Source organism: Trichosurus vulpecula, chromosome 2 (assembly GCF_011100635.1).
Source record: "Trichosurus vulpecula isolate mTriVul1 chromosome 2, mTriVul1.pri, whole genome shotgun sequence".
Classification (NCBI taxonomy): Eukaryota; Metazoa; Chordata; class Mammalia; order Diprotodontia; family Phalangeridae; genus Trichosurus; species Trichosurus vulpecula.
In genome coordinates this window covers 94067839-94080545 of record NC_050574.1, presented here as the reverse complement: position 1 = coordinate 94080545, position 12707 = coordinate 94067839, and the positions used below count along the sequence as shown (strand labels likewise).

General features: G+C 35.9%; 1 protein-coding gene across 1 annotated transcript in view; it reads right to left on the bottom strand.

The window, feature by feature from the left end:
* Nucleotides 1-4896: 4896 nt before the first annotated feature.
* Nucleotides 4897-12707, bottom strand: part of COG6 (component of oligomeric golgi complex 6) — a 129719-nt gene continuing 121908 nt past the window's right edge. The window contains exon 19 of the mRNA XM_036746809.1: nucleotides 4897-6010. Within this exon, the coding sequence (XP_036602704.1) occupies nucleotides 5863-6010 (148 nt within the window). The 3' untranslated portion in view covers nucleotides 4897-5862. The remainder of the gene's footprint in view (nucleotides 6011-12707) is intronic.

Sequence of the window (12707 nt, the reverse complement as noted above, 5' to 3'; positions counted from 1 at the left end):
CACAGGGCCTGGCACATAGTTAACAGTTAACAAATGCTTATTGAGTGACAGACATCCTTTGACTTCTGGGTTTGGATTTCTTAGAACTAAAGCATACTTCCTAATCTTTCTCTTTAATTCTTTTTTCATTATGAAATCTTTTTGCTCATTTAAAAAATTAGTCAACTTGATTTTTCTTTTTATCAGTTGAATAGGATTTATTGATTCTGTTCATCTTTTATAATATGTGCTAGGTTTGTTGTTTATTTCTATAGTTTTCCCCCCAATTTTATCCATTTCTCCTCTTTTGTGTTAATTCTCCTTCTGCATTTGTTTCAGCATGGTTGATTTATTGATTTTCTATCCTTTAAAAAATCCTATTGAATTAATTGAATCTCTGCTCTATTTTATTATTTTTTAACTGTGCTGAGGTACTTTTCTTCACATTGCTATTATTCCCCAATAACCAATCCCAATTCCCTTGCAAAAAAGAAACATAATGAAGCAAACTAAACAAAATTCATCTGCCATCTTTGACAAGGTGTACCTTATTCTCCCTTATTCTTTCACCTCTTTGCAAGGACAGAAGTATATTTCCCCATGTAATAGCAATTTAGATTTGATGATCTTTCCCACTCATTAATAGGCCATGTGACCTGCTTACATCACAGGAAGCCCAAGTCACATGTGGTGGGAGGAGCTTGCTGAGAGGAAAAGGAAATTGTGTCACAGGAAATGCTGAGAGAGCAGTTATGACATTTAGAACTGAGGGAAAGAGAGCAGATGTGAAATAGCTGTGCTGTGAGTTTGCTTGTTGGTAGCAAGGCCCCAGCAGGAGGCAGAAGGTTGTGGGATGGAGTGATTCTCTGCTGTGGTACTGTGTATAAAATTCTTTGCTGCTGTGATGGATTGGGTGTATTGGTTTGGGGATCTGGTCCTCTGATGTCTGAATAAATGGTTTACTTCTACCTTCTATGTGGAGAGTCTTGTATATTTTGCGATATAGAACCACATAGGCATTTTAACAATTATCATCTATATTGTGATTATCGCCTTGCTGATACACCCCATCACACCTTTAAATCAAGATTGATCTACACTGATTAGAATTATGATTTCAACGTTACCTTCTTTTACAATATTGGGATTTTTTTGTTGTTATCGAATTGATTCAGTCATGTCCAGCCCTCTGCGACCCCATTTGGGGGTTTTCTTGGCAACGATAACGGAGTGGTTTGCCATGTCCTTCTTCACTTCATTTTATAGATGAGGAAACAGAAGAAACAGGGATAAATAACTTGTCTAGGGTAGTAAATGTCTAAGGCCACATTTGAACTCAGATCCTCCTGACTCCAGGACTAGTGCTTTATCCGCCACACCCCCTGTATTGTATAGATTGTTCTCTTGTTTCTGCCCACTTAGTTTTCTATCAGTTCATACAAATCTCTTTAAAGTTTATATTCTTCATATTCATTTCTTATAAGGTGATAATATTCCATTGCAATCATATTCCACAGTGAGTTCAGCCATTTCCAAAAATTATGTACACCCATACAGATTCCAGTGTTTTTCTACCTCAAAAGTGCTGCTATAAGTATTTTTGCATGTATGGGGCCTTTATCTGTCTTTCATTTCCCTGGAGTATATTCCCAGTATTGTGACTAGGTCAAAGGATAGGAACCATTTAATGATCGCTGTTAAAGTTCCAATTTTTTTTCTATCCAGACCATTTAGACCGATTCACATCTCCAAAGGTGTGCCCTTTTCACAGTGTCTCCAACCTTTACAATTTTATCTTGTGCTTTGCCAACCTTCAAGTGCTGCATACACTTTAGCTATTACTTTTCTCTTTGCCAGACTCTTGGGTATAAAGTTACAGATTGCTGTAGTATTTATTTCTCTTATTCATGATTTGGAGCATTCTTTCATATAGTTGTTGATAGTCTCCACTTCTTTTTTGGGAAACCACCTATCCATATTTGACCAGTTACTTACTGGGGGGCAGCTCTGCTTGTATACTTCCGCCACTGACCCCAAGATCTTGGATATCAGACTTTTATCTGAGATATTTGGTGTGATTATTTTCCCCAAACTGATGGCATTCACTTATCCTAGCTACAAAGATTTTGGCCATGCCAAAGTTTTCTAATTTTATATACAATGAAAATTTTCTATTTTATCTTTTGTGATCAGGATTATGTAAGTACATTCTCCCTAGCTATAGCTGTGAAAGCACATACTTCTTTCCATCCTGCCATTATTTTATGATGTGACATTTTATACTGAAACCTTATATAGACTGGGAGCTTATTGTAGTGTATGTTATACACTACTCATTTAAATGTAATTTTTGCTAACTTTCCATTTTTTCCCAGAAACATGTCAAGTAGAAAGTCTTTGCCTCAGTAGTTTGAATTCCTAAATTTATCAAATATTATGCCAGTAGGTCTGAGTGCTTCTGGGCTTTGCTGGATCCACTGATCAATGTTTCCAATTTTAATTCAGCACCAGTGTTTTGATAATTACCACTTGAAAATAATAGTGTGAAATCTGGTAATGCTTCTCTCATTTATATCCTATTTTTTCATTATTTCCCTTGAGATTTTTGACCTTCTGTTCCTCTAGAAGAATTTTATGCTTTCGGAAATACAAATTTTGGAGGGGTACTGCTTTAGCTGTAGTGGATAAATTCTGGAATGTTATCTCATTGCCATAATTTTATTTAACACATCCAGTTTATGTTTCTGTGATTTGCTCCCTGGCCTACTCATTTCACATGCCTGTACCTATTTTCCATTCAGATCTATATTTTTGCTTATCTATCCTTCATTGATTATGTTGGTAAAGAATGTGTTTATTTCTGCTTTTTGACATTTATGATTTAAGCCCTCACACATTATCAATTTGTCAAGTTATCATGTGTTTCTGAGAAATGTTTATTTTATTCATATTCCCATTCAGAAATTGCAATTGGTCTTTTAAATGCAATTTAAACAATCTGTTCAGCTGTTTTCTTGTTTTACTTTTCTGTTAGATTTATTTAGCATTAAGATCATAGATTTAGAACTAGAAGAACCTTATTACTTTAGAAGCCAACCAATTTGACCTTACTTTACAGATGGGGAAATTGAGGCACAGAGAAGTTAAAAGACATACCTATAATCACAGAGGTAATGTCAGAAGTGGCATTTGAGCCAAGGCCTTCCGGACTCCAAATCTGGCACTTTAGCCACTATGAGACACAAGCCTCTTAAGATTGTTATTGACAGTGTCTTTTTATGGTTTACCTAGTTTCTCCTTTCAAAATTTAGATTGTCTCCATTAGGGAGACAGATTGATAGGGATAGTTTCAGTGACCTGAAGTACAATAAATTTAAATCTAGCCTCTCCTTTTCACTGCATTCCTATAGGTATTAAGTATGCTGTATGAAAAAAAATGCATTTTATTCTCCTGTTCACTCCTATATTCTCTTTCTTTTTCATTGGGGGATTTACTCTGTTCACATTTACATTGTAATTTTAACATCTGTGTTCCTCCATTAAATATTTTTTCTCCCTCTTTTAAATTAGCATTTAGTTTCTGGTTTGTTTTGTTTATAATGTGATTCTAGTCTTTTCCCAAAGACTCCATCCTGCTCCCTTTACCAAGTTGAATAGAAAATTCCTTCCTTTAATTTTCTCACATTCTCATGCTTAAAAAAAAAAGGCTAAAAATTCACATCCACCTTTCGTCTTGAGGCCTGGTTAGGCTGCAGTGCTTTTTCAAGTTACCCCCATCTCTCTTCTCTTTCCCTCTTCAGATATTTTTCTCTGTATTATTCCACCACCACCAAAAATACTATTTTACTAATGAGGGGATTTTTAAAACTCTCTTTAGATCCTTGGCTCTTTTGCTTACAGGTAGTTTTTCCTTGTTGTTCTCTCAATTATTTTCTTAGAAAATATAATTTTTTAATTAGAGAAAAAACCCTAACTATAGCCTCAACTATCCTCGGATGAAAGGATGCATTATCTTGCTTAGCCTTTTCTCACTTAGTCATGAAATGATTTATTTTTATTTGATGAGTTCAAATATCATATATCCCCTGCTCACTTCATGTTTCTTCTGAAGGAATGGCTCGATTTCCTGCCTTTGGGTAAAAATACACTTTTCTTCATTAGTGATTAGGTTCTGTTTTATAGTGTGTTACTTTAGGGGTATGAACTAATTTTTTTTGAACAGTACATATTGTGAATTTTCCATTGATTTTTCACACACTAGTACCTGTCCTCTATTGTATGTCCTCAGGCAGCTAGGCACTACAATGGATACAGCACTGTGCCTAGAGTTTGGAAGACAAGTTCAAATATGGCCTCAGACACTTTGCTAGCTGTATGACTTGGAACAAGTCACTTAACTTTTTTTGCCTTAATTTCCTCATCTTTAAAATGGGATTATAATAGCACCTATCTGTACACGGTCATTGTGAGGATCAAATGAGGTAAAGCACTTCACACAGTGTCTGGCACATAGTAGGTACCACATACATGCTAGTTATTATTATTAATGATTTTCTTACCATGTGAATGGCTTTCTTTGCCTCTAGAATATTTAACTATGCAGTTCTTAAGTTTGACTATGACATTTCTTGTTGAATTTAACTTGAGGCTTTATTTGAATTGGTGTTCTGAAGATTATTATTAATATTATTGCATTGCTGGTTGAACAGTATATTGGTATATTCTTTGAAGGCAATCTAGAAATCTGAAAAAATAATAATCAAAACCTTAATCATACCCTGTGACCCAATGATTCCTATGGTGTTCGTCATAGGACTATGATAAGGTGGAAAAAACTCATCTTTTAAAAATATTCATAAGGTGTTTTATTTTAAAATAATGAAAAACTAGAAGCATTTTATAATAAAGGAGGAATTGTTGAGAAAACTGGTTTATCAATTTATTTGAATATTATTATAGACTTAAATTGACAAATATTAAGATTACAAGTTATAGAAAGATTTTTATACAGTAATATAAAGTGAAGAAAATAGAATTAGAAGAATGATATACACATTCTGTGACTATATAAAAAACTAACACTAGCAACAAAAGTTTATTTGTACATAGATCAAGAAAAAGCTCAGAATGGATAGAGAAGAAGTAAGTTGGTAGTGTTATTACTTTCCTCAGTTTATGTACTTTTTTATCAAAATATAAACTATCTGCATTTCATAATTAGGGGGAAATTTGCTTCCTTATTTTCTTTGTTAAATTTAATTTAATAAGGACTTATAAATACCTATTGAGTGCAAGGCACTGTATTAGGAACAGAAGACACAAAATCTGAAGTGAAAAAACAGTCCTTACCTTCAAGGAGGTTACATTCCACAGCAGAACACAAGCAAGTAAACACATAAAAACAAGATCATTTGAGGAGGGATAGGCTTGTTGAGGTTACTATTAAGTTTATAATTGAAAATGATTAAAAACTACCACAACAAAACCTCACTGACGTTAATGTCTCCACTCTATTGAGTCGTAGAAGTTCAATGCAATTGAATTGCAGGGGTACAAGGAGGGCTGTAAAACAACACCTAAAAACTCACCCCATCTCAGCTAAGAATTCAGAACAATAGAGAGATGAGTACATGGAACATCTTCACCAAAATATGTAAGGATGGATCCAGTATTAACACCGAAAGTGAAGTCAGCATATTTACTTTGAATGTTGTAAAAAATGGCATTAACTGAACTGTCATGGAGAACCACTCTCTTAGATTTTAAGGAATAATCACATCAACAAAATCCAGAGGACAGAAATGAATGACATTAGACTGAAAACAAAGATACCTTTAATATTATGCTAATGAAAAATGTTGCCAAATTGTTCAAACAATCCAGTCAGGAGAGAAGAGTTTGGACTTGCTGAGGAGATCGGTGCAGAATAGTCTCTGGATCTTTGTATTCATTGGCTGGATTCATCACAGCTGTATACAGTTCACTATAGGCTCTGCAAACTAATTCTGTGGACTGTTTTATGATCTGCTCTCTATAAATAAACAAACAACCCATGAATAAACGTTAAAACTTCTAGGTAAGTACCATGAGCTTGAATCAAATACATATAATTCATTTTAATAAAAAATTAAAGTATAATGAGTAATAGTGAATTTACAAAACTATCCATATATACACATATGCTATCATGAAAGATAACTTTATATTTTATCTATAGGACACACACAAAAGCGATTATAAATTAATGTATACTTACATATACAGAACTATTAAAATAATGTGTAATTATCAGAACATATATTATACAAAATCACACAGTGGGTAGTATATAGGGCTTGGAATGAAAGAATCTGCATCTGAATCCCAGTTCTGCTACTTACTACCCATGCAACCTTGGGTAAATCAAATCATTTCTTTAGGCCTTTGTTTTCTCAACTGTAAAATAAGGGAGGCTGGACTACAATTGACATGGTTCTAATTCTGTGTTCTTATGATCATAATGTGGTGTAAGCATACAGAGACAGTGATATAGCTATCTTCACAACAGTAACATAACGAATCAATCTTAAGACCTAAAATTTTCCTAAATGCCAACCTTTTCATGAGCTAGACACATACAATGAACTGAAGAGTCACAACCACTGCTCCTTGTTTCTTTAACTACACTCTGTCATAACCGGCTAAAATAAACTTACCACCTGTCTGTAAGAAATAACTTACTTGCAAATATACATTTCTAAAAAAAACTGGCAAAATAAGAATAGAAAGGTCAGACAGAATTTGCTGCCTTCCTTTTAGGTTGCTATAGTCCTGCCAGTAGTTTAAAAATATACATTCAACTGGAAAAACCTGCATTTGTTCAAAATGTGTATGAACTCCCCCATCTTTATTAAAGGCATTCCTTTCCTTCTCTTCCCCCCACTCCTATCATTCCCATCTCCTCCCACTCAGCTAATCAATGACGCAACAAAACCAGAAGCTTCTAATTTCCCTAAAAATCAAACTACAAGGAGTAGAGATCGAGTACATCAACCATTTTTAGTAGTCTCTTTCTGATTCCTTTTAGATAATGGGCTTATAATCCACCATTCATTATCACAAGTAGATTATTCTTTTCTTCTCAAGTGTGGTTTTGCCCTTATAGATGAAGGCAAGGGCAAATGTGTCTGGACTGGATAACCAGAAATCTTGTCCATATGACTTGCCAACCTTCACGTGTAACAATAACTTTGTGCAAATCTTCACATTCCAAGGGAATCTGATCTATTATCAGTGGAATATATACTTGGTGTTACTTTTCTGAGGGTGGTAACAGATCTGAACTCTTGCCTGAGACCCAATCATATTCAAACTCAGTAATCTGAAGGCAAAAGAGTTAAACTAATGACACTGGGATAGAAACTGTGATTATCCAGTAAACAAAAGCCATTTAACAAACGGACTGATTTATTATTTTATTCTAATAACAGGAGTCGTGAGTAAATTTTTTTAAGGGAGAGATGACTTTTCATGTCCATAAGCACTGAGATTAGAACTTTTAAAAAATTAACCTTTTTAATAATAGAAAATCCCCAATTAAGAATGTTCTAAAGCTTTGTAAGTGCATTTTCTGGAACACAAAGGATCACAGAATTGAGTTGAGTGGGATTTGAGTTATCATTTCGTTGAAACTCCTCATGTTTCCAATGAAGAAACTGTGGCCCACAATAGCCAAATGCCTTGCCCATGATAATTTTTCTGTAATAGCACTTACCACATGCCAAGCACTGTGAAAAGTGCTGTACAAATATTATCTCATTTAATCCTGACGACAACCCTGAGAGGTAGGTGCAATTATCCCAATTTTACAGATGAGGAAACTGAGGCAAACAGAAGTTAAGTTCAGGGTCCCACAGCTAGTAAATGCCTGAGGCAAAATTTGAATTCAGTCCTTCTGGATTCTAGGATCAGTGCTCTAGCTACTATGTCACCTTATCTGGTGGTTTACCAAACTAGCACACAAAAGGCTATTTAATGCATAATGTAGCTAAAATGCTACATTAGAAAATAGTCCTATTTTAATATTAGCAGTTAAAATAAAAACATAATAAAGTTGAGTTAAGATATTCCTACAGTTAACCCTGGGTTCTTGAAAGCTATGCCAGCACAGTACATACTCTGGAAAGTACTCTACCAAATGAGAAAAGCTTCCAATATGGCTAAGAATAGAGAGGTTCATTATTCCAAGAGGCTCACCAACAGAAATGAATTTTTTCTGGCTACAGCAATCCACTAAACTGTCTAATGAGACAAAGAAAAATTTCTAAAATAAATTTTCAATGCTATTATTTTAGGATATATGGATTTCCCACTTATTTGTATCAGACTAAGGCAGAAAGAATGTTTTCTACCCAATATAGGCCTGTCGTTCTTACTCCCCCTACCGTTTCTGACTTCTTCCATTCTATGAGATGTAATATGGAGTTCATAAAAGGACTTAGATTCAAGTCCTAAGTTTCTCATTCAGTATCTTGTATAACACTGGACAAGTAACTAGCACCTGTGAGCCTCAATTTCCTCATCTGTAAAACTGTTGTGAGTATCAAATGAGTTAATATGTATTATGAAAGCACAAAGCCTACATAAATATAATTTCTTCTTGTTTTTCATGCCCAATTCTTGTTTCTGGCTTCCTCTCTCCCCAAAAAAGGAAGCAGAGGAAATCCATGAAGGCTTACAGAATCCCTAGGCCAGACCCTCTACTAGGTCAGCAAACCCATGAAAATTAAACAGAAAACGTTCTTTTCCTTGGTAGCCCTCAAGGGAGAATTGTCTCACTTCACTATGAAATTTTGTTTCTGGTCAGGGAATGGGAGCTGGAGTAGCAAAAGACAAAAACAAAATCTCAGCTTAAAACTAAAATTTTGGCACCAGATAGTCTGAAGGGGAAGTTACTATAATAATTAAGTAATCTGCGTAAGGTAACCAAAGGCAAATTTGTGTGCATGTCCGGGGATGGTGAAAGGAGAAAGAAAAGAAATGGAATTCCAGAGAAGGGGTAGAGCCACACTGTTCGGAGGAAGGAAATAAGTCCCACCTAATTGCTAAGTAGCAGGTAGGCTGGTACTCTGTTCCTGCATGCTCAAGAATTACCCAAGTCCAGATCCTGGGAATTTCTTTCTGGATGTATCCTGTCCTGGAAAGTTCTTAGGGCTGTGTATATAAGGTGTTGAGGCACTACACTCTGCATAACTAGGGCATGCACATCCTCCCACAATCTCAAACCAGCACATGGAATCAACCATGTCACTGATGTATTTAGATGTTCATTACTGCTGTCTTCAAATTAATTATGTAGTAAAAGGCTTAAAAGCATCTAATGGCACTTGTTTGTATGTCAAAGACTACATATGGATATGTATGCAAATATAAGTTAAGTAGAACTAAATTAAAGAAATATTATAAGGAAAAGTGTTTATGGAAGACCAGATTTATTTAACAGATAAGAATAATTTACAACTCTTAACAATATTAAAAAAATGGATGTTTATATAGGAAGGAACCAAATGGACTAGTGTATACTGTTAGACTTGGAGTCAGGAAGGCTTGAGTTCAAATTTTGTCTCATAACCTTTGTCAAAATATTTTGGAGATACCCAGTTTTGCAGAGCTAAGGCCCAGCAAGCAGGCTATGCCCTGAGCCTGGCATAACACGAATCTTTTGTGCTGTGGAATGATCTCACCCTATGGCAAAGTGTATTGCTTGGACCAGAACTAGGTGTTCACTGAGAGATTTAGCTCCCCTTATTTCCTGGGTTCCTTTTCACTGACAGGTACTGCACTCCTGTTCCCATCAGAGAATTCTGATTCTGTACCCTGTAAGCAATCAGGACCCCCCAGGACTTGAGACAATACTGTTCCCACAGGGCCCATGGGAACAGTAACTCAGGACCTAAAAATGATTATGTCGTGGTCTAGCCCACTTGTGGTTTTTATGTATATAAAACCTGCCTTTGGTCCAGCATGTTAAGCCCTCCTTCTTGGGGGAGGTGGGGAGGCTTCCCTTTGCAAATATCAATTTCCTCACTCTGAAATTAATTAATTAAACTTCTGTTTGTGTTCTGACTCTCTTGTCTCTGGCTTGCTCTGTTTTGGCTCCAGGTACCCCCAAGTTAGAGGCTGGTTCTGGTCTGGTCGACATTAACTGGTGTCAGAAATGGGATTGGACATGGAACAGGGCCAAATGGGCCTTCTGGTACCAGTGAAAGTGGACTAGGTGCCACTAGAGATTTATTTTTCTGGAGTCTGAGACCCCCGTCCCACCCTTGTCTGGTGAGTCCTCTGTCCTTTGTTCCTACTCCAATTCCAGCTCAATCTTTGATTCAGCTCAGCTTTCTTTGTGAAGAAAACTCCAGGGCCCCTTTCTTGACCTGGTTTATTCTAGATCACTCTGGTGAGGCACACCTCTGAAATGGCATGCCTGGCTATGAACTGAGGGATCTTTTTTTCTGATCCCTGTGCCTCAGTAAAATGCCTGAACATATGGACTGCACGCTCTTCTTTTTTTCTCACTTAAACTGGTAAATGCATGTTCAGCTATAGACTGTGTGCTCTTCTTTTTTGTTTGTATCTGTCTTGTATCTTTGTGAAATGAAGAATGTCTGTGTCATGTTTGTGCTGTGTGCTAAAAACATCTTAGCAGACTCTGGAAGTTTTGAGATTAATCATTAAGGAGTTTAGCAATTAGCCATTTTTAGATTATAGGAGAGAATTCCTGAGACTTTGGGGTAATTTCAGGAACTCACCCACTTCTGAAAAATCTTAGTAGGTTTGGGGTTACCACTCTGTAGAATTTATTTTAAGAAAAAATAAGGATTAAGTTTTATAATAGTTTTTAAAAGTTTTAAAAGTAGAAGATTAATGGCTTCATTGTTTTAGGGCAGTGAAGGAAAGCTAGTTAGTAATCCCAGAAATGAAGAGTGGGGGAAAAAAAATAGGTAAACAATTTTATAGCAACCTCTTGTTAACCCCTCCTTGACTTTTCAGTTTTTATCCTATTTTGTTATAGCCCATGTCTCTCTGTTAATCCCTCTCATCTCAAATCAGATTAAGAAAAAAGAATGCCAGAGAATTGTATGGTAACTTGAATTATGGTCTGCCCCATCTGGTGGAGCAGGGGACAGCAGCCGCAGCAGGGCCCCACAATGGCAGTGGCCCCAGCAGCCCTATGCTCCTGGGTATCTTTCAGCCTGCCCACCTAGGATACCCTGCCCCCCTTTGCCCCAACAACTGAAAGTGGCCCCTGCCCCAGCAGCATCTGCAGTTGTTGGGAGTAGGGGGTGGGGGTCAGGCCCCATGGCCAGCATTCCCTGAGCCCTGACACCAGCCATTCCAGCAATACAAAGTTGGGGAGCCAGTCAGTCTCTGCCCTTGGTAAGTCCACACTTCTCTGTTCCATTTGCAGAAACTCATTAGCAGTACAATTTATGGCAAGTTATTTTGCCTCTGCTTGCCTCAGTTTCCTGATTTGTAAAGTGAAAAATAATAATGGTTATTGTGATACTGACATGACATAATGATTAAAAAGTGCTGAACACAGTGACTGGCATATGCTGAGCACTACATTATTATTATTATTATTATTATTATTATTATTTCTCTAAATGAATGTAATTGTTTTATATCTGATAACTTTAAAGTGGTTTTAAAATGCCAAAGGTAATAAGATCAATGGTTTTTATATGTGATAATTTGGAAATGCAATGATGTCATCTGAAGTTTATTGTATGTGTTATTATTATATTGTATTTCTGAATTTATGTTGTGAAATTTGAGAGACCACTGTAAAACAGAAAGGCTGTTAAAGCAATTTTAATCTGGAGGTTGTTACATATGAAATGAGCTTTTAAAAAGATGTGATATAAAATTGGATATTTGAAAGCTATTGAACATTTAATGACATACATTTAGTTATAAAACAGGTAATACTAATAATAATAATATTTACTATAATAACATTTTCACTTGAATCTTGGCTATTATGAAAGTGTATAAGTTGGTTTAGAAATGTTGCTTCAATATATTAATGATGAATCAACTACTAGGCATTTTCTGTATGTCTGAAGCTCCAAAATATGGGTAGTTTTACTTTATGAGTAAAGGATTGATGAAATGTTAACTGTTAGGGAAACATCATGAAAGAGATCCAAGGTCTAAGTTGAGGTTAGTGAAGTTTTGCTATTTAAGGTAAAAATTCCTGGGACTGTAAACTTACTGTTGTTTTGAGCCTTGGTTACCAAGATAGTTGTCTGAATCACCATAAAGCCAACAGCAGAAAATGGCATGTGCAGGAGTCTGAGAACTGCGTAAAGGTAGATATTTGTGCCAGGGAAAGGTTGGGGGGACAAACTAGGACACAGCCTAGGTAGGATCCTGCTGACTCTATTTTCCCATTTTGCTATTTCCTTGCTGAAAAGGAAAATTCCCCACCTGGTTAATCCTAAGCCTTGCTTTTAACAGTCTGTGACTATATATGATTGGCTGTCAGATATGACTCGTGCCTGGACTCAAAGAGAGGTAAGGGGATTTCTTTTCCAACAGAGGTAAGGGAGTTTCCCTCTTTTTCCTTCTATAGCAAATTTCTATAACCAAGTAGTTTTGTAAGCACAACACTAAATCTATTAAATTGATGCTGGAACATCTTTGAGTTATTATAATAAGATTCAAGTATGAACATCTTATGATTTTAA